Source organism: Syngnathus floridae, chromosome 11 (genome assembly GCF_059516105.1).
Source record: "Syngnathus floridae isolate MCC-2025c chromosome 11, RoL_Sflo_1.0, whole genome shotgun sequence".
NCBI lineage: Eukaryota > Metazoa > Chordata > Actinopteri > Syngnathiformes > Syngnathidae > Syngnathus > Syngnathus floridae.
The window spans coordinates 5,152,144-5,174,316 of record NC_142423.1 but is presented as its reverse complement, the minus strand read 5'-3'; the positions used below and the strand labels follow the sequence as shown (position 1 = coordinate 5,174,316).

General features: G+C 41.7%; 1 protein-coding gene across 5 annotated transcripts in view; it reads left to right on the top strand.

Moving 5' to 3' along the window:
• magi1b (membrane associated guanylate kinase, WW and PDZ domain containing 1b) overlaps positions 1–22,173 on the top strand; it is a 62,310-nt gene that overhangs the window by 13,133 nt on the left and 27,004 nt on the right. For 4 of the 5 annotated variants that reach the window (XM_088388991.1, XM_088388988.1, XM_088388987.1 and 1 more), the window contains exons 2-6: positions 8,908–9,024; positions 19,375–19,494; positions 19,908–20,147; positions 21,354–21,579; positions 21,681–21,763. In XM_088388991.1, coding sequence (XP_088245117.1) covers positions 8,908–9,024; positions 19,375–19,494; positions 19,908–20,147; positions 21,354–21,579; positions 21,681–21,763 — 786 coding nt within the window. Of the gene's footprint in view, positions 1–8,907; positions 9,025–19,374; positions 19,495–19,907; positions 20,148–20,648; positions 20,770–21,353; positions 21,580–21,680; positions 21,764–22,173 lie in introns of those variants that run through there. The other variant, XM_088388992.1, reaches the window with a different exon arrangement.

Here is a 22,173-nt window from a genome sequence, read left to right as displayed (position 1 = left end):
TGCTGCGCCAATTGGAGACAGAATGCTGCAGAGGGATAAGGAAGGTGCCTTGAGGCTGACTTTGAAGCTAATTCCAATGTGTTTTCTCAGCTGTGGTGCACAATAAGATGTTTTGTTTGGCACAAGATTGACTACATTCTTGTCCTTATTCCGTCCATACGTATATGTAATGCGGAAAAGCTCATCCATCATCGATGCTTCTGTTTATAACCGCATGTAGTTTGCAATGTTTAGAAATGGACAACATTAGCTGAAAGTGTGCTGGTCAGGGAGGCTGTTTGGAGACCAAATTCTAGTTTCAGCAGCCTTGTGCTTGCTGCAGGCTAGGTTGGGGGTATTGTGAGAGCTCGAGAGGGGGAGTGGGGGTGCAGCTCACTAATTGTTGTAATGTGGTCTAAGCGTGCACGACTCCGACTCTTTTACGCCATTCCGCATCAACTTACCTTTGAGTGCTTCTGTCCTCAGTCGACTGGAATGCACGCTTGATCATGCTCGCATGCACAAATGAGCGCTGCAGAGGGAGGCAGCCTTTTTGTGTTCTTTCCAACCCTGAATCAAAAGGTTTACTCACTCTTGTAGTGTTTGGATTTCTACATTTTCCCAATTGGAATTCCCTGCATTCTTCAACTCGTGCTGACTTTAATTTCAGCTTAGGGCAGTGTCCATGCTTGTGATTCTGTGTTGTTCAGTAAAAAATTAAGGGAGGGGGCAGCTTTTTTGTGGTCATAAATAAATGTGCTTCTCTGCATGAGGTACTGTTCTAACAATGCTGCTATTCTTCCCAGAATATTTGTCATTCTTTTGACCCATGAGACAGAATGTGTAAGTCTATTTGAGATGTTTTCGCATTGACCGAATTGAATGGTGATCATACAAAGACTGTCAAAGAAAATAAGCTTACGGGTATGCGAGCACATTCCGCAGACTCTTTTTAATCACTTATTTCCATCATAAGTAGATATTCTTAGGCATTTCAGAAGCATGTCAATAAAACGATATTTGCGAACTACAACTTGTTTCCCCCGTGGAGTAAATAACCCGCGGCACAGCCGGGATAATTGATTCTGAAAAGATTCAATTATGACAGCCCGAAGTGAGTCGGAATATTATTCTTGTGAAGTGTTTTTTTTTTTTTTTATATTTAAAACTGATATGACTGCTCAAGGGGCACTTTTTTTGCGACAAATATTTATTTTCAAGACAACGTACGATTAATTTTCATGTTTGAGTTAAAAAGAAGACAATGCCTTGAGAATTAAATGTTTAGTCAGTTGTCACGTTTGATATTTGGAGAAAGTACGAGTCAGTGGTACTCGGGGAATGACAAAAAAGTTTCAGGGACACACAAGACATAAAAGGTTGGAACAACTTTAGTAGACATACCAGACGTGATCCTCGCCCTCTCCTTTAAAATATATATATATTTAAAAAAAAAATCCTGAGGATTGAGGAGTTAGGCACAGCTCACTGCACTTAAGTGATTGAAAGTCATTTGCATATAAATTGACACAGAAACATGTTTTAATACAGCCTTGTTTATTTCAACACCAATATTTTATATATTGGGTCTGGCTGCATTTTGCCTCTCACATTTCCTCATCATTTGTCATTTCTTCCAGACAGTACAGTAGAACCTCCAAGTGTGGTTACATGTTTGCATGAAGGCCTTTCATGTGGCGTCAGTGTTCTCCAGACCTGATGTTTGTCTTCCTCTTTTAGAAGTTGAGTATGGCTTTGTTCCACCTCTCTGCAGCTTCCAAGGTAAACACCCCTGTAAGCCACAGCAACCTCGCTCTTTGGCTCTTTGGGTTGGATGTTGCTGAAGTTAATGCTGTGGCTTCTGACTGGTCCCAGGACTTTGCTCGACTGCTAACATTAACACCATAAGCCCTCACTAGAGAATTAAAACAACTCTGTCTCCACTGTGACCCACATTTTCATCTGTGAAGCTCACTTTTGTAGTGTGATAAATCTTGTCATGAAATTACATTAGTGTACCTTTTATGAGTGTTGCTTGCCCTGTCAAGTTTTGTGCGTCTTGACTTTTTTTTTGCTAAATCTGCTCTTTTTTCACTAGACTTTTACTCGATCTGAAGGAGATCCAAGTAGTTCGAATCAATATATGAATGTGATTAGATCCAGTCAGCACTTCAGCTGTATTGATCCTGAATTGGCTTGTGAGCTTCTGTCTTTCTTTGGAATTCCATTTATTTAGATTCTTTCTTTGTTGGATCTTTTGTCAATACAACTTTAAACTTGACATCACACATTTGGCACTCAGCAAGTAGCGGATTTTGACAAACTCTGCAAGGAATTATCCAATTTCACTTTCAGGTGTCAGGAAAACAGGCACTAAGGAATACTTTACAAAGTTTGAATGTGTTTAAAGCTCACGGGAGGGGATATAAACTATTGCAGGTGGGGGTGGAATGTATCCACTGTGACAATGGGGGGTTCACTGTATTCTTGCAATGAAAGCTTCGTTGAAAGCTAAGTTAGTCAGATTGGACTTTCTTACCATATGTAGCTGACGTAACTATTGGCGTCAGGTTACAAACCCTCTAGAGGAAACGGGGATCACGTGTTTACCCCATGACAAGCTGAATGATGGAAAACTTGGCTTTGGGTAATTTTTTCATGTGTGTAGTTTTTGTCCACTAAGCTCATTTCCCCTCAGGTACAGCAGTAGGGGCACATCTGCAGTGAGCTGGCATCAGCCCAAGCTTCTCAACCTTACTTGCTCTTTTTTTTTTTTGTTCTTCTTGGGTGTAGTTGAACACAGTCATATTTGTGTTGACTAGCGTGTGAGTAAAATGAACATGCTTTTTTTGAAACAGAATTCAAAATGTTACTATTTTGTCAGGCTCCCCCAAAATGTGGTTGTGTCGAGCTGGCTTACAATTGGAAGTGCTGTGGTTTGTGATAAAGTGACTCAAGTTGGGAGCATGACAAGGAACACGAGATTCGCTTCTGACTAAAATGCCGTCGCCAAGTGAAGCTACCACGCAAAATCACAAAAGGACATAAATGGATGTGACAGGATGAAGAAGCAGCAGTTCAATTGTCTTGTGTAAAGCCTTTTTTTATTCTGTTTTTGTATGAACAATAATTTGGTTTTTAATATTAATGTCAAAAAAGTTTTGGAATTAAAAGTGACAACTGCTTATTGAAAAGTTCTTTTTTCCTTTTCTGGTTGGCAGGGAAAAAAATCTGACTTTTCTGCATTTTTAATGTTTACAGTCAAAACAAATAATACAAAAAAGGTCATCATAACTAATGCGGTCCGAATTTTGGGTGCTACAGACGCTTGACAATTTCTGTCGTATTCAGAGATGATACTCCCACAAGATGGTGAGCAAATTTTCAATGACAGAGAAGTGGGTGTGTCTCTGCGTCACTCTGTCGTCACCATGGAGTGGAGGGGAGGCCTCTTTAAGGGATTAAAGCTCATCAGTAGACTGGAGGCATTAACCTGGGTCAACGCCAAGAGTTTTTTTTATATATAAAAGTATCAATCTTCTCGTGTGTTCTATGCTGATGAGCCTCTGACTAAGCGCACATGGCATCAAATGAAGCCAATGACAAGCATGTCATGACACTTTAAATCCACTGGAGGGACTGTAACTTTATATCTACTTTACAATTTCAAATCATAAACAGTGAAGGCTTGAGTTTGCATATATTTTGATTAAAACCATCAGTCCATATCAACTTCTGTTGCTATAGCAACCTAATTGTGTGTATGTGGCCATGTCTGGCCTGGAGTGAAGGGATGAGTGTTGCCTGATGCTGACCCAGAAAGGACCGTGGATGTAATCAGCAGTGACTGCTCCCACATTAGCCCACAACACTGTAATAACCCACAGCTTGATGTGTGCAAATTAATGGCGGCCATTTTTTTTTTCAGATGAAAGACATAAGTGTTAATGTAATGCAAATATTATATGAAGTTAATGGCACATGTGAGGGGTGCATGAGGAAACGATGCACCTTTGTGACAAACTTTCTTCCCTCTAATCCCCATTTCTGCTTGATCATGTGAGTATACGTTTGCACTCCCATCCTCTTTCTAAAATTAGATCAGTGAGCAGATGTGGAGAGTTGAGTCCCTTTTGTATGCAAGTGCCAAATGTACTCATGCGCGGGGACAAAGCTCGGCGTGTGAGAGTGTTTGTGTGTTCACACAACAGCTTGAGCCAGTCTTGAGTCAGCAGTGTGACGGGGTGATGGACGATTGAAAACTGGGTCAGTTGTGCCCTTTGATGGTATGAGGGAGGTGGATATGTGCAGGATGATGACAAGAGGTGGTTCAAAGTGTGCTGCTGAGGGAAAAGAAATAGTTTGGGGGGTCGTTAGCAGGGGGATTACATAAACGGAGAAGAGGCAAGAGAAGCTTGGACTCAAGTAGTGTGATTAGGCTGCATTTTAAATTGGGGGAAAAAAATAGAACTGGGGTGACATTTTAAACTGTGGGAGCGCATAATAAACATCAGAGTTAATTTCCCCGCAGACTCAAAGCCATGCTAGTAGTTTGCAGCTGCAAATATTAATGAGACTGTACCTGCAGGGCCCAAACTTATTTCTGTGTTATAAATTAGTTTGAACGTTTTCTGCTTATGGTAGTTCGTCAAATAATTTACAATGTATGGAATGAGAAAATAAGGTTGAGAATAAATAAAGATATAAACTGAAGATATTAGGTAACACCGCCCCATTCTTAATTTCTCCTGGCTACTAAGTGGAGCGAATTTCATTTGCAGCTCTATTTTGAGGGGAATATGTGAAACTGTAAAATAGGACTTTTGTTAGGAAAATAAAATCCCCCTCATACAAATTGGCAATTTTCAAAGGATTGATTTTAATTACCCTCCTAATGTGTTTACTTTGGCGTATACTTGTCCCTCACATCCTGAGCAACATGCACCCCCTGGTGGCAGTGTTTATGAATCACTTCCACCGCTTGCATCCCCGCTTATCCTCACAAAGGTCAAGCCAGCCCACTTTGGGTGGGAGCAGAGCGTGGCGTGGACTGGTTGCCAGCCTGATATCATGACACTTATTTTCTCCAGTGTATTTATTTTATACATGCCCAGCCATTTATTATCACTGTTTGCCTGCCAACAAAAACATTTTATTTCAAGATTCAAGAGTTTTTTATTCGCCATGTTTGAGCATGCCAAACAAGGAATTTGACTTCGGTAAATCACAGCCTCTGTTCAACATTTAGTAGTGCCAAACCATTAACAATCCCTCCACATCATTTGTTTTCCAGATTTGTGACTAGTTTGGTATTGATTAGTATTCACTGGTTATGGTATACTTTCTCTGTGTAAAAGTGCTGAACTAGGTTATTAGCTGCATGCCTGCATTAGTCAATCAGATGGCTTGTCACGTGAGACTAATATGTTGGCGTTGAAATACTGTCTGTCAATAGGGAGAGCCCCCAATGGAGCCATAATTAACCTTTTAAGTACTGCTTTCCAACTAGCTTATACATCAGCCCGACAATCACATCATTAGCTGGTGCTGACGGTAAGTTTGCATCAAGGAGGTTAATCATGCTTCGCTCTGGCTTTTAGTGCTCTGTGGAGATTTTTGGACGCTAAGTGTAAAATATCATTGTGGCTCCCTTTGGCTTTTCTCAATTTCTCCAGAAGTTATATATGGTTGTGTCTGACATGAATCTCTTGGTGGTAATCATCGGAAGAATATTGAAAATTAGATGATTGTTGATTGATTGTCAGAGGTAAACTACAGATTGTTTGATGATTGGCCAAATTTGACAGCCATTTTGGTGGCATACTGTCACTAGGTGTGTCAGATAATCCAGGACTGGGCTCACACAAGACATAGATATGCTGAAGCACCCTCCCTACTCATCTGACCTGGCTTAGTGTGATGCCCCCCCGCTTCCACAAGCTCAAGGGGATCATCAAGGCGACCGGTTTTGATGAAGTGACAGACTGTAATGGATGCTTCCTTACAATTTTGGGACTGTCCTGGATTCGTTTTTTACTGATCAAGGTTTGTTCACAATGATGACATCATCTCACCAAAAAATCACTTCAGTCATGTGCCTTCTTTGTCTTTTGTTTTTGTAATACCTTGTTAGTCCAGAAGGAGGCAGCAGACTATGATGGACTGCTGATAAATACGCCAGTGTTTTTACTCATCTGGCAGCTGTTGCCATGGATACAGAGCGCAGCCATCTCTGTCATATTAGACACACATTGGAGGGACTTGTATAGAGGTGTTAAGATCAGATATGGGCATGTTTGCATACTTGTTGAGTGTTTGTGGAACTGCCTGTGCCTAGTGTAAGGAATCGAAGTGTACAGCCATGCGCCCTCTCCTCAGAATCCAGGGTGGGGCTTTGTGATTTTGCACATCATACTTTCTGCATCTGTAATCCATTACAAGTATTAATATAATACAAGTTTGTGTGGCTATGGCCCAAGATTTTCCACTGTTAAGAGTCACATGAGTTCTCTCCACCTGTTCTCCAACAAGGAGAACATATGGTTAAGCCCCCGATCAAAATGATGCAGAATGTTAACCGTGCAGTACATAGTCACCACTGGTTGAATCAATTAAGTGGTGATTAGCCGCGATTATCTGATTAACTGCGGCCAAGGACGAAGTCTTCACTTAGGAGATTGATTCGTCTTGATGTAGCTTGGCATAATTCATGGTTAAACCAAACTCAAATTCGAGAGGGATTGTACAGGAAGGGCAGAAATCCAATAGCCATTGAAACTTGTTTTCTTAAAACTGACAAAATAAATAAACATTTACTGCAAATCAGCTATTGATTTCTGTGGTTCAACGGAATTATTTTCAAACGTTAACTGCCTCTTCCTAACTTGAAGAAATCACTCAAACTCTGGTTTCAAACCACCCCCACCATCAAAGGATAGAGTTTCAGTTAAGAGTCTCCCCCCACACACACACACCAAATGGTATAAATACAGATGTCAACTTCCAGTGGATGGTTTGCTTAAGCGTAACCAATTACAATGAAGAACTGGTGCCATGTCTGGCCTTGGCTTGGTGGGTGTGGGAGCAGAGCAGGGGCTTCTTGGCAGTTGCATTCGGACATTCTTGTGAAGTACAAAACTTTTCACATTTCATCTTTGTCAAAAAATGCTCCTCATGTTTTGCCTGACTGGCTGTTCTGTTCTCTGTGGCGATTTCTATCCCTCTTTCACTTAAATTTACTCATGGATTAGAAGCCCCCCTCCTCGACGCCTATGGAAAATGTAAAACAGGTGTGCCGCATTCGAAAGACATGTCTTATTTAATTATCATCCAACAAAAAGAATTGGGGGTGGGTTGGTTTTGAAGCGTCACTAATGTTCTCCTAGCCAGGTCTCTCTAATTCAATGTAAGTGAAATAAAGCCGGCATTGATTTCAAAACCTAAAATTGTGCAGCCATGATGGAATAAATTTTCCCGACATTTCCAAATGTGCACCAAAACAGACCAAGGTACACAAAGTTGCTGTCGCGCAGTAATCGTGGTCATTGTAGTTAATGGGCTTATACGACAGCCTTAACGTATTTGGCAGTCATTTGAACGAACTGACAAGTTGCTTTAAAGGCTTAGGAGGACATGAGCCGTGCCTTTTGTTCATGAGATGCATGTTAACTATCCCAAAAGTCAAAAGAGACAAGTTAGACCATAAAACATAATATGTACAGATATTCCACATACCGGTTCAGTAGGCATAAAAGAATAAGAAGGCACAGTAGTCCAAAAAGCTGATGTTCATTTAGTCAAGTTACAGATTCCTCGTATTCATTCTGGGCCACACATTTTATCGGTGGTTCAATATCCATCGCTCTCCAGTAACTGGTGTGTGTCTCCAAGAGCATGCTGCTGTCCATGTGTGTTACGCACTCTCTGTTGGCCCGAGTGCTTTCCTGTGACCTGTGGTGAGGATTACAACACTGCGAGATTTGTCTGGATGGGACGGCGCCAGGAGCAGGGATTCCTCTCAGGAGTCGCTTTGGCCGTGGGGGCTGAGTGTCGACCTTTTCCGCCGCTCAGCCTTGCCTCCGAATGGTCGGAATTGAAACAATGTATGGAATAAAATCGATTATGGCTCACCGGTATGATCGTCTCAAAATAAAAGTAAGAAGTCAAACGTACATAATACATGAGGCTGTTCTGTAAAATATCATAGCCGCAACTTGTACTGTACAGGCAAGATTCAACTGTATTAGCTTGCATAAACCTCACGCTACTCTTCCAACCAGTGCATAACACTTCCCTGTACTATGCTTACAATATCAATCATGTTATTAAACACACAAGCACATACACAGTTTCCATGGAAACAGAATCCAGGGACTTTATGACTAGCTGTTTGCCCATGAAAACCAAAGATGGCCTCAGCAGCAATGCAAAGAAATTTGATTTGGAAAAGGGTTTACGAAGCCACTGACTTCATCTATGAAAGCTTCTGCATCATAATTAGATGAATCATGAAAACAAACGTGTGTCCATTCGATTATGCATGTTGTCATTGTTTGTTGTGTCTTCGGCACATGTTTAGTAAGGTAGATGGTCACTCTGTCATTGTAATGTGGACACTTGGAAAGAGATATGCATGTATGTGCACATTCAGAAGGCTAAATGCATTTCAGGGGTCCAGATGGTCAATCGGTAGGATGACGGATTTGCAGTTGCTAGCCGTAATGCTAGCAGTGAGTGTTCTGGCTAACAGGCAAGCTGCAGAGGGTGATTTTGCAAGCAGCTGCATCCCTTCATGTGGCAATGGAAAGCGTACATTCCAAAATCAACCTGTTTATTTTATCCAGCAGCCAGAATCAAACCCAAACTTTTAACCCAAAAAATATTTGCAAGTTTTGCTTTACATTTTCCTGTTTGTGTCCACAATGACAGGAAATAAGCTGAACAAGGACCTGAAACACTATCTCAGCCAGCGCTTCCAGAAATCTTCGCCTGACCACGAGCTGCAGCAAATTATCCGAGACAACCTCTACCGCCACGCCGTGCCTTGTGAGTTTGCGAGCACCCAACACCTTTTCTTTCGTCTTATTCTTCACAATGATTTCTAGCTCTGATTCAAAGGGGAAATTGTGATATGGCCAATAGAAGACTGGCGGTACCTAAATAACTGAGTGAACCTGATCACAACTCATTACAAAGTTTTAAATTACATAGTAATACAAAGTATTTTATTATCTGCTGGCTTTGCGATGAGTTTATACCAAAGCCCGCCTCATAAATTACTCAATGTTTTCTCTTGGCTTGTTTAGGAGACTTTATCTGCCTTACCTCCTCTGCCATATGTCAGGCAGACACTGCTGGTGGCGGGTGGGGGTCTTGCTCTAATGGCCATTTTAATCACTGAGTGTTCTACGGCCCTCTCGTAAAAAACCTGCCGTCATTGGTTCGAACCAAAGCGTAAAGATGTTCCCTGGCCCGTATTACTTTGTTGCCATGAGTTGTCACATCAGAAAACAAAAAAAGCATTTTCTCAGTCTTTTGCACAATTATATCTTGCCTTTACTTCTTAAGGGTGTAATTTGCCGAACAAATGTGTCCGGGAACCATTTTTTTATTGTCATGACGGCAAGTTCCAGCATGTGATGGTTTACGAGCTTGCCGAAAACAAAGCATTGTGTTCTATATTCTGAGGCGGCGTGTGTGACCTCGGAGGGGTTATAAAGCTGGGCCTGGCCAAGGGAGCTTCATTCAAGTCTGCTGTGGCCTTAAAACATGCTCTCATGCTGCCTGTGGAATGTACTTGATTGAATTCGGAGACAAAAAAGGGCCAAAAATCTCACGCCGCACAATAGTAGTAGTACTGTTTAACTTTCTCTTAAAACATAAGTCAGTGGAACAACTAAAGACAAGAGTTGAAAACACATGCATTTTCCCAGATTAAAAAATTCAACATATTTACAGAATAGTGACAATTTAAATGCTATGAAGTTATAATGTCGGCTAACCGCTAGTAGTAGAAGTTTTTCAGTCCAATTGTTTCCATCATATGAAAACCACGGGTCTCCCACCCTCCCCCATTATCCAAGGCGACCATCCCTTGTGGTCTCCCCAAATGCACATTCAGCACACCCATTCTCTTCGCCGACCCTCCACTCCCTCTCGCTCTCAATGGTGACCCCGACCCAAACTCATGACATCATTGCTTCTTGTCCCCCCTCTCTCCCTTGGGGTCGTTGCATTCCTTAATCTCGTCATCAAGTTGCAGTTGTACCATTAAAAAAACAAAAAAACAAAAAACGTTGGGTGGTTGAAAAGATGCACGCAGCTTGAGCTTCTTAAATGAGGGATGTTTGCAGACACTGTGCTGCTTGTGCTTTTCTGAGTGAGGATTCGCGGCCCTAACAGCGCAGACGATTGGGCGGCCCGTATATAGGCTAAGAGGACAGCGAGGAGGGAGGGGGGGGCAAGGATGGAGATGGGGGTTGGGTGGTGTTCGGGTGTGCGAAGGGGGTGGGGGGGCAGTAAACTGGAGATGAAGAACGAAAGACAGATGGAGAGATGCAACAACACTCTCACACACTCCAATGCATGTTGGCTTCAGTGAGCTAGCAAAGCTGAGGTAAACACTTGGACTTGGCTTGTGAGCATCAGCAAACGGGCAGCGTGCCTGCTGCTGAGCGTTACACCCACTGACTCAAAGTGCCATTTCCCCTACAAAAAGTCGTACGAAGTGTGATACTGAAAAAAAACCTACACTAGTTAATATATTACAGCAAATAGAGCTGTACATTGTATCGGACCTACTCCTAAGTACGGACCAAAAAAGTGCTGATGCGGCAGAACCTTAACTAAGTTTCTTTATGCGGAGTGTGTTGAAAGGTCACTTTGACCCATGTTTATTTTCGGCACAATGGCGGGCTCGCTCTGATATTTTGCGATCCACAGTTAGACAAAACATGGCATTGGACTGATATTTAAAGGGGAAGTCAAAATATATTGTGGCCCTACCACTGTTCTGATTCATTTTGCCTCCTTTTGCTATCGACTGAAAATGGTGTCGCAGTGCTCAAGTCTTCAGGTAACAAGTCTGTTTTAAAGGTTAGGGTTTGTAATTGGGCACTATGATGTCATTTTGAATGGCAGCCCCCTGAAATGAAAATGGGTGCAGCTTTTTCTGCCTCACTCCTATTTCACAAACGCAGTATTAATCAGAATAGAGTGTTGTGACCTATTGTAGACATGTTTTGACTCGACTTTGTCTTTAAACAGCACTTTAATGCTTCATTTGTGATTCTAGCCAATAAAGTGGGACCCCTGATATGCACACGGAATATAATGCACTCTGTAGTACAACCTGCATCTTTTCTTGGGTCAATCGGTCTGGGCTGACCAATTGACCAGTGCACCTTGATGGGGGTTTGGGTTGCATGGGAGAGAGAGGGGAGTGGGACCCAAAAAGAGGAAATAATGGGGGTGCATAAGAAGGAAAAGGGGAGGGTGGGACAGAAAGAGGGAGAAAAAGAGGGGTGGTGGGCGGGTGCATGTGGGTGCCCGTGAGACGGGAGACAGCGGGGATCAGTCAGTGAGAGAGAGAGAAAGAGACAGACAGACAAAAGCCTAGCATTGCTGTTTGTGCGTGTGTTTGGGAATGAGACTGAGTACATTCAGAGCCAATGTGCGGACACTGCCTAGCTTGGCTCACTTTAGCTTAGCATCACAAAGCTGGACAGAGGACAGACGCTGGCGAGGAGGACGGGGAGGGTGACGTGTCGAAGGGGCTGCGAATCTGCACTGCTTTTTCTTCCCCACCTGAATGGATTTTCTTTCCTTCTGTCTCTTGTCGGCGCTCCGTGGACGATAGGGGGAGAGGCGGACTGACGGAGGTATGTCGCTTTGTGCTTCATTGGAATAGGGGATGCTGCGATTTAATGGTTGGGGGTTGGGATGGAGAGCTGGGGAGGCAGGCGGCGAGGATGGCTGTGCATCAGGCGGAAGGCATCAGGAGTGAGCAGGGGGAGACGGCGGCGGCGGTGGCGGCACATTGCTGGCAGTAATGGAGGCTGATGTTTTGTGGTCAAACTGAAGCCGCGTGTGTATGTGTGTGTGTATTTGCGTGTCCGTGTGTGCTTGCCTGTCTCTTAGGTATCGCCCATCTCTGCATGTCTCACAGGTAGACGCCTGAGAAGAAAGTGTCACTTCCCACATGTATATGTTTTGGGTGGAAACACTCCACCTCTGGGAAGGTTGTGTTAAATGTGATCTGTTAACATGCTTCGTATTATAGGAAGCCAGTCCAGCATCTGCATATTTGTCTGTCTGGAGCCTTTCCTCTCCTTCACCCTCCCGTTTTCTTATTAATTCTTTCTTTTCTCCACTCAATCTGTCTTTTGCCTGCATGACCTCCCCCTCCCCGTTTTTATCCATCCATCCCCGCTCCCTCCACGCCCCTCTAAATGGATCATTTTAGAGCCTTTCTTTTCCATTTTCCATGTTGCTGTAGGTATCCGCTAGCCCACGGTGCGTTTTTTTTTCTTTTTTTTCTTTTACTGGGTGCAATCATGAGACAAAAGGCCATGTGTGCATGTTGATGGTGGGGGAGCATTTTCAGGCAGCTTTCTGGCTGATTTAGCTTTACTCTGCACTACTGGCCCTTCAGGTTATTCTTTCTGTAATCTCTCAACCTTTTTCTTTTCCCTGGTCTCAGACCTAATTTATTCACCTCGTGTGGAAATCAGTCAGAGATGAAAACAAAGCATTGGCCGCCAAGAGGAAAATGAGGCAAAAGGCCTGTTTTGATCCCCAATCGGTGGTCGTGTGCATGCTCTCATCATCACGAGCCCGTGTCAGTCAACCGGAGCAGTGAAAACACCCTCCCCCTACTCAAAACACTCCGTCCTGCATGAAAGGTGTCCGCACCAGTGTCCGAAAAGCCAAAGCCACGTTGATATTTCATTCTCCACAACTGCCACGAAGGGGGTTCTCTTGAGAGGGAAGATTTGATGGTGATGGTGTGTACACCCCCCCAACCCACCGCCACCATCACTCTCTGACCCCCAAGTAAAACAAGCAAGGCCATGCAAAGACTGGAAATTGTTGGATTCTGTGGCCGGTAATTTTACTTGGATTAACCCTTTATTGGGACAGATGGCCGCAACCCCCCGGCGAGCAAACAAACCCCAGTCAGTTTGTCATCATGGCTATGCGTGTGCATTTGTAACACGCACACACAAAAACAGCAACCAAAATAACTGGCAGACGAGCTGTGGCCAAGATGGTGGACGGATCTGTTTTGGCTCTGCGGAATGACGACAGTCTGCTGGCCTTCCCCTGTATACTCTGTGTGTTTATGTGTATATTTGTGAATCCATGCCTCTCCTGGGAAATGTGAATTTCTTTTTGGCTATCTTATCGGTAGAGCATATTTGTTGTGGTTATTTAGCAAATTGCTTCTGTAAAAGCTTCTGCACAACAGTTGAGGTCTCTGACGGTTTGCATCTTTTTAAGGCAGACTCTGAATTTTCTGTCATCTCCTCTATTGAGAGGTATGAATACATATTTGCAAGTGCCTGTGATAAACCAGCCACAGATCCAGTTTTGCTTTATTTTAGCACAGTACATTGCTTTTCAGTCTGTCAGATACATTGTAGAAGGATTTGGGGAAAGGATTTGACTCAAATCTGCTCACCTACTCATATAGTGAAAGATAACTTCCTTGAATATTTAACCCTCCCCAAAAAAATGTGTCGACTGATTCCACCTTCATGCAAAATTATGATAATCTCTCCTTGTGTTGAGCTATAGAGAACATCTTTATAGGTTCATTTTACGGTCATGTTTCATATTGGTTTGGATATGCAACTCGTCGCACCTTTCCTTTTTTCACCTGTAGATATATTTGATAGCTCTGCAATCAGTTCTTATGAATTACATATCAGTGTAAGTAAATTGGCAGCTTGAGGCAAAACCTGATCGCAGATCAGTCAAAAGATGAAAGCAGGGATGCTTTTTATTGTTACGGAGGCCAAGACAATGCAGGTCATCAGTACGCACTCAAATAGCCCGAGAGTTAGTACCACAGCTCCTTAAAGTGTTTTCCTTTTATAATATTGCACAAAACTTTAATGTATACAATCAATTACATTTTGTATTCCATGCAAATTTATGAGCGCTGCCATCTGTATGCCAAACTGCTTAAAATGCACTCTTTCAAACAAGTCATGTCCTGAATGACCCGCAAGCCTACACACAAGCCCTAATAAGAATAGAGGCATCTATTTTTAGAACAATTATGATAATGAACCATTGCCAAATGCATTTATGATGTCCTACTTACTAATCATTGCAGTGGTGGATTTTGTATTATTATGGAAAATCTTTGGTGGTTGAAAATTTCAAAAGTTTGGTTATAAAATATAAAAATGATATAATTTATATTAAACAAAAAAAGATTTTGCACCAAAACCTATGAACATGATAGTGTTCAGGCTTCTCCTACATGAGTCAATGTTTGGATTGGTGTGTTTATCTTAAAGCTAGACGAGCTGGTTAGGCTTCCTTCTGTTGAAATGTTTTAGTACCTAATCTTAATTGGATCGTCCAAATCCGGTTTATGCAGTTTTGCCTTGACAGACATCATTTGTAGTTCCAAATCAACTTACCCGAGTCACTGAGGAAAAACATTCCAACTATGTTGGATACACATAAGTGAGTCCTAGGTTTAGGAAATAGAAAACGCACAGTTGCAGTATGAATGTTTGAGTAAAATCGTCGGTTTTGCAGAATCAAAATATTAGACTTCACTCCACACTAGAATATCGCAGTGCCATTTTACATCATACAACTAAGGGATTTTATATTTAGAAAGGTAGGTTTTTTATTTTATTTGATATTCTTCTTACGTTGTTAGCGTCAGACAACTGTCATGCAGTTCCAACAACTAATTGACATATTTTGTATTGTTTTTGTCTGCAGCGAATTGAACTTTCACCATTCTGCTTCAAATTCCATCCTTACTTTTTTTTTTTTTTTTTTTAATAAATACATTTTATGTTGAAACGCGTTCCCCCTGTGATGATGTAAATCAAGAGGATTTGGTCCATGCCAGCTAAAATGCTATCACACTATTTTAGGATGATCTGGATTAAGTGGAATTTAATAGTTTGTGTAATGGTGGCAGAGTATGCTGATGAGACCGTAAAATTCTGTTTTGTTACAACCAATATGTTTTGAAAAAATGAGTGTGGAAAAGATACATGAATTAAGTGCTTTTTATTTTGATTTTTATCACAATGTCACCTTCAAATGTGTTTGTATAAAGAATTGGAAAAAGCTTACTTTGGGTGGAGTCATCATTAATACGCAATTATTTTTGGAGCCTTGGGATATAGTGAGGTCCTCCTCCAACTACCCAATTTCCATCCCCATCATTAGTTTTATTTATTGATTTTTGAATTCACATCAACATGTTACAGCATGTGTTTTCATGGAAAGAAATCTCAAGTGTGGGCTTCCTTTTTTTCCTGCTTCATGTGGTCATCAAATTCGAGAATGTTTGGACACACTGACCTGGAGCTGTGTTTTCCTTTGAATTAGCAACATATGGACATGTTTAGTCTTTCTTCTCTGTCGCCTTGCGGTTGTTTTGGAGTTCGCAAAAGGAGAAAGAAGCCTGGAACTAATTTTAGGAAGGTGTATGAATCAGGTTCCCTCGCATGTTTTGAAATTAGACAAAAAGAAGACAAGATTGGGAGCGAGGCTGCTTTGCGGTTTCAAGCGAGATCTTTGAAGGTTACCTCGCAAAATTTGCCAGCCCACAGCCATGAACGCAAAATTCGAGGAGCCAAGCCCAACATCGTCCTTCAGCGTAACAGTCAATGTAGGTCAGCGCTAAATTGCAATGTCGTGTCTGAGGGCACAGGTTGCCTTTTTTTTGCTTTGGAAATCTTTAATGAATGGAAAATAAACTTTTTTTTTTTTTTTTTAAACACACAATTGTTTTTTTCACCTTGGTTGCGCTTGTATCAATCTATTATGTTTGAACGGCTGTAAAATTAAAGTTTTCTCCCCTAATTTTTGTTTTCACAACTATTAACTCATTTTGCCCACAAAGTCAAAAAATAGTTTATCCATCCTGATAATTATACTGTCTAGTCATTCTGTCCCTTCACATTAGGAAGGAATTTTACTTGTGTCACATCTACAATAAGAGGCCATACACGCCCCTAAAATAGTCCCCGGTCCGTTAAATATAGATGAGATGCTTAGATTTGTCTTCCAACTCGCACAGTGCTTGAAGAAAGAAGCAATGAAGGTTTTTGTTTACGATGAGCAGGTTTTGAGGAGAATGACTCGAGTCAACTAAAATGTCAAGTCCCACAAGTTGTAATATGAATAGAATATGTTGCCAAAGAGGAATCTATTTACTTTTTGTGTTTTCCTGCATTTTATTGCTGATTTGGTTAAAGATACAAGGCTGTGCGCGTATCTATTAGGTCAGATGAATCGAACTATCCTCTCAAGTCGGGAGGTCAGTGAGTTCATAAGATTTACAGCCTGTAGATTCTTCCAACCTACCAGATGGCAGACTAACTGTTTTTCTTTAAATGAGCAGGATAAAAGTTGTTGTCACGCATCTCAAGGTGAAGCATTGAGGACTGAGAAAGATTATGCTTTTTTTTTTTTCTTTATGGCATGCTGGTTTGATTAGCTCCTCAACTGACATTCCCTTTCAGCCTCTCGTCACTTGCGCTTGCTCTCATTTCTCATGTATGCATCGTGTATGTTTTCTCCTGGGGATATCAAGTCTTTGAGTTATGCGTCTAAATCTTTCTCATTTCTATGCATGGAATCATAAATGTACGTTCGTTTAGCCAGCGCAGAACAGGAACTAGGATGCATGCTTTCCACTTGTATGACTTTGTAGCCTGGTAAAATCTGTTGTGCAGTAAATTGTAAAGACTTGAGTTTGGCCATGGAGCGAATTGGTTTGTCTGAAATTCTTCTGAGTATTTTTTGCACAAAGAGAGGATTGGGAATTAGTAACAGGAGACAAACAGACAAGCTATGCTGATTGCTAAGTTATCTATCGTACATGTCAATGTGAAATTGTCTGATTGGCAATTGTCTGGGTAGAATTTTTTTTTGTCGACTAGTTGTTTGCTGTGGTGTAAAAGTGCACGGCATCTTACTGAATGCTAATATTTTGTGCATGTTGAGTTTATTTTGATGTGCCACAGCATGACCCCTAAGATCTCACTACTGGATTCTCTGATCCACCTTTTGAAATGGAAATGCTTTTTAATGCCACCCACCCGTTAGCCATGATGTTAAAGTTGCAAAGCCGCAAGCAATTCTGGTCTAACTCAACAATCTTCCGCCTTCTTTAACAATCATGTAAGAAAACAACAACAGGCTATGTTTTATCTGCTGCAAATTGAAGCAGCCAAATCAAAAAACTGCCATTTCAGCGTATATTTTTGAAATGACTCATTTGGTTGCCAACACTCTTAGACTGTATTTTGTCATCTGCTCCAAAAGGAAGGACATGGCACATGAGGTTGTTTTACACCCATATTTTACAACACGGCCATTAACAAGTGCCCCGCGTCATGCTGTGTTGCCTTTTAAAGAATGGGCTCTTTACCAGCAAAAGACTCTTAACGCTGCTTCTGCTACAGACGACACGATTTGTTACATTGTCCCACTTATTCAGACTGTGGTGACCTCCATACCTGTTTCTCTGTTCTTGCAGGGTTTGCTTTGTGGTGAGATGTTCATTTTATCCCGAGCCTCTCAAATTCTGCCTTTTTCAGAATCTTTTTCTGAAGATGTTATTTATTTTTCAAAACTTGTAAGGACCCATCTCAGTCTCTCTCTGTGTGGCTGTCTTTAGGCTAGCCTTCATTTAACAGCTTGGTCAAAGGAGTTTTTGTTGAAGGCATTGAATTGATTAAGTCTATAGAGATGATAGTGTCTAACCTCCTGAGTTTAAGCCAAGGTTCCACTTTTTTCTTTTAAATCTCATTTGAAACACTGATCACATTTCCACTTTCTGTTTGGTTTTCTTTTCTATGTCTGGTAGTGTGTGCCATAGAATTAGTAACATAGCATTACCAATTCAATCACATAGTTTGTATTAAATATTTATATATATTAATTATTTTGTATAGGCTGATGTCAATTCCCACATTTGGCAGGGGGAAAAAAAAATTGATAACTGATGAAATGACCAAATCACATTTCATCAACTCCATGATTTTTGTTGCCATGAAGCAATGACTTCAAGCTAAAAAAAAAAAAAAAAAAAGGCACATTTATCACCCCAAGACTTGTCACCTTTGATATGATTTATCGCAGCTCTTAATTGGCCAAACCAATTAACCCTTTATTGTTCTTCTGAAAAGGCCCAATATTGCAGCTTTAATCAAATATATAAAAAGCAATCAATCCATTATTGTGACAAAGGAGAACTGCTGCATTGAAAAGATTCGGCAAGCCTTTTGCATGTGCCGCATGCTTTAGCCCAACGTAGCGTTTGCAACCTCACATCTGTGATTAATCGCTTGTGTCACTGAACGTGGCTGCAGTGGGAGGCTGTCCCAAAGTCCCTACACATCTATTTTTACCGGTTTATTACCAACACACTTGTAACAGAATGATTGTGGGATATAACAACTAAATCAGAAGTTGGGGTTGCCTTTTTTTGTATTGCTAATTACGGTATAGTTAGAAATAGAACAAACAGGAGAATCGAGCTTTGTGGAGCAAATTTGAAAGTTGTATCTGACATTTAAAGAGGGCACGATTGGTCGTGTTCAGTTTGTTTTGTTTTCTGAAGTGGCCAAGCTGTAAACATGTTTACCATCGACACCACACTGGCCAGCTATCTCATTAAAAGCAAGTGCCAGGTCTCACTCTTTACACGCCAAGCTGTACTCGCACCGCATCACATATGGCAAATGTAGCACCTTCATGGGAGCTCTCCATTGACTCTTCCCCTTCGAAGCCGGTGTAAAGGAATAATGTAAACAGACATTGCGCAACATTCATGTACTGTACTGTGAAACAGTGTTTTTGTTATTTCTGCTGTGTATATCAGCAAAGTGATGGATACAATTTAATGCTCATCCAGTAGATAGTAGAATACGTTTTTGACATGAGATGATCTTTATTATTTTAGCTTTTATATATTTTTGTTTGGTGGTGTGCCATGAGATTTTTGTCATGAAAATTTGGTACGTTGGCTTCGTTAAAGTTGGGAATCTTTTTTGAGACAAATTCCAACGACAACCACAATGTAAAAATGTCTCCATATTTTTGTCTTCTTTGTGAAGATCTTTTAAGCGGCAGTCCTTCTTTGTTTGTTTGCTTTGTTTGTTTACTTCCAACTCTTTTCCTCAGGTACAACCCGACCCCCTCGTGAAGGAGAAGTCTCTGGTGTCGACTACAACTTCCTTTCAGTTCAGGACTTTCTGGAATTAGAAAAAAGTGGAACCTTGTTGGAAATCGGAACATATGAAGGTAAATTTCAAATAATTCAAATGTTTTTTTAATACCTTTTGTAGAGGAAACATTTCTATCAAAGTGTTGAGTTCAGTTGCAAGGCAAAGTTTGGCGTGGTCACTATGATTTGCGTTAGCGCTTTACATGTCGTCCAAAATTCCTCCTGCAACCCACCCCCGTTGATTTGTTTCACATGATACTCTAAAAGAAGTCTGTCACATTCCACCAGACAAACTCAAAACTCTCTATTTGCATACAAAGGCTTTGGCAAATCCCCCAACACACACACGCACACACGCACATACCAACAGACAGCCTAACAAAAACGTTGACCCCTCCCCTGTTGTCCGCTGACTAAAATACCCTTATTTCTCTCTCTTCTCTTTTTTTGTTAATCCTGCTCCCTTCCTCCCCCCTCCTTGGTTGCCTAGGAAACTATTATGGGACACCCAAGCCGCCGGTGCAGCCCCCCGGTGGGAAAGTGATTACCAATAGCAGCGGCGGTGATGCCCCACGGCCAGACGGGCTCAGCGGTAGCCTGCCGGGCTCGCAAGAATCCACTCCCCGACGCAGCAAGTCCTACAATGACATGCACAATGCTGGAATAGTGCCTGGAGAACTGCCGCTGGAGGACGACGAGGACCTCCTTGACATGAACAGTAGCTACACAGGTATGCACGTCTAGTAGGAATGTCAAATCTCTTTTGCTGGACAAATCTCATGTATCTCATGGGGCAAAGGTCAGTCATGTATTTGTCCAATCCACCCAATTGCATTCAATTCAACATCTGTAAAAAATTACGCACTTATAATTCATGTAAAAAGGATTTCAAACACCCTCTCTCGTCTAAACAACTTTCATAATCACCGTATACATATTCCATATCTGAGTTTGTGTTGGCACCTTTAAATAGAAAATACTTTAATCCTGTGAGTGCACTAACTTTGAAGAAATATAAAACCTCCTTCAACAGCAACCTGACAAAAAAAGTCATGGTCTATTTAATGTAGACTGTAACACTAGAGTGGGATTTATCCTCTTGCCGCTCCGTTTAGAAGGAATCAGCGGGAGGTTTTGAGTGGTGATGGCTAAAGTGGGAGGCGATCATGAAAAGTGGCAGGAAATGAAAGCCAAAGAGGGAGTGGTTGGGAAGGTGTAAAAGGGGGGCACATGTGAAGACAAGCGTGTGACTACAGAGACACACGCAGGCAGCGAGGAAGGATAAGCCAAAAAAAAAAATTAAAAAATCAAGGAATTGTGGCAGAGCACTTGAAGACAGAAGGGCTTCTTTGGTGAGTAGAGGATTTCTCTGGGTTGGACTAAGTCGCTCTTTATCCGTCCAACCAAAAATATGAAATAGTGCCATCTGGCTGCAAGCAGCAGAGGATGAAAGAATACTTGGTGGTTCATTTCAAGAGTGACAAAGTTAGCTTTGTATTATTTCAAATGCTTGCGTGCACAATATTTCCATCATTTCTCTTTTGTTATTTTAGTGCTCAAGTGTTGTGATAATTTCTGCAATTAGTCGGTCAAATGTCAGAAAGCTGTTTGTGTTCTCGGGGAGGTGGCACCAAAAGTTATTTATTTTCCGTCTGTGCCTGTGTGAGCTGTGAAGGTGCCAGTCAAGTGTGAGAACGAGATAACAGGAAGCAAGGTGATAGCACCCCACGGGCCCGCTACGTGTGAACTGCCCACTCAGCTGTCTTCATTTAAGTGAATGGCTGTGTGGTCCTAGCAAGCTGTTGTCTGCTAGAGTGCAAACTTGACTCAGCAAGTTGCTTTATTTTGGTTTGCAGTATCACAAATGGAAAAATCTCACCCGTTGACATTATACGACAGTTGAACCCGAATGTCTCACGTTTCTCGTCTCTACCAGGAGAATCAAGCGAACTTGACGAGATTCATCGCTCGGTGAGACCCTTCACCCCTCGCCGGAGTGACCCATCCTACTTTGGGACGACCCCCTTACCACCGGCCACCACGGAGAGCACTCAGCAGACTCACCCTAACCTGAGCCATCCTCCCCTGGAGGACCCTCAGGGACCTCTGCCCGACAATTGGGAGATGGCCTACACTGAGAACGGAGAGGTCTATTTTATAGAGTAAGGACTCTAAACAAATTGCATACAACAAAGTCTCTCTATAAATATGCAATATATATGAACAACAAAATGATTCTGGCGTTCCTTTGTGTTCTTTTCAGCCACAATACAAAGACCACCTCTTGGATAGACCCTCGGTGCCTGGACAAACCTCAGAAACCCCTGGAAGAATGTGAAGATGACGGTATAAATCTCTGTTTGTGTTTTGTGCTTGCATGTTTTCATGTTTTGATTATGGGACTGTGTCTTAAGTTCAGTGTAAGACTCGGAATGTAGAGCAAGGGCTTCATTCCACTATCACAGCAGCAGTTGCCAATGACACATTTTGAATTTTAATGTGTTTATGTCAAGGAAAAAAATGAATGGCAAAATTTCCCACAGATTTAGGAAGAAAAACAAAATATGATGAGATAGCTCATATATATGCTGTATTTGTGCACGAGACTTTGCAATGTATGTAGGAATTGCGTTTCCTCCGATAACACTTTGTATCTTACACTTTAAATTTTTTGATTGTAGCACAACTCAAAGCACATGTGCATTGTGTGGTTTTCACTGTACAGTACTGGATTTGATTAACTCTTGCCACCTAGT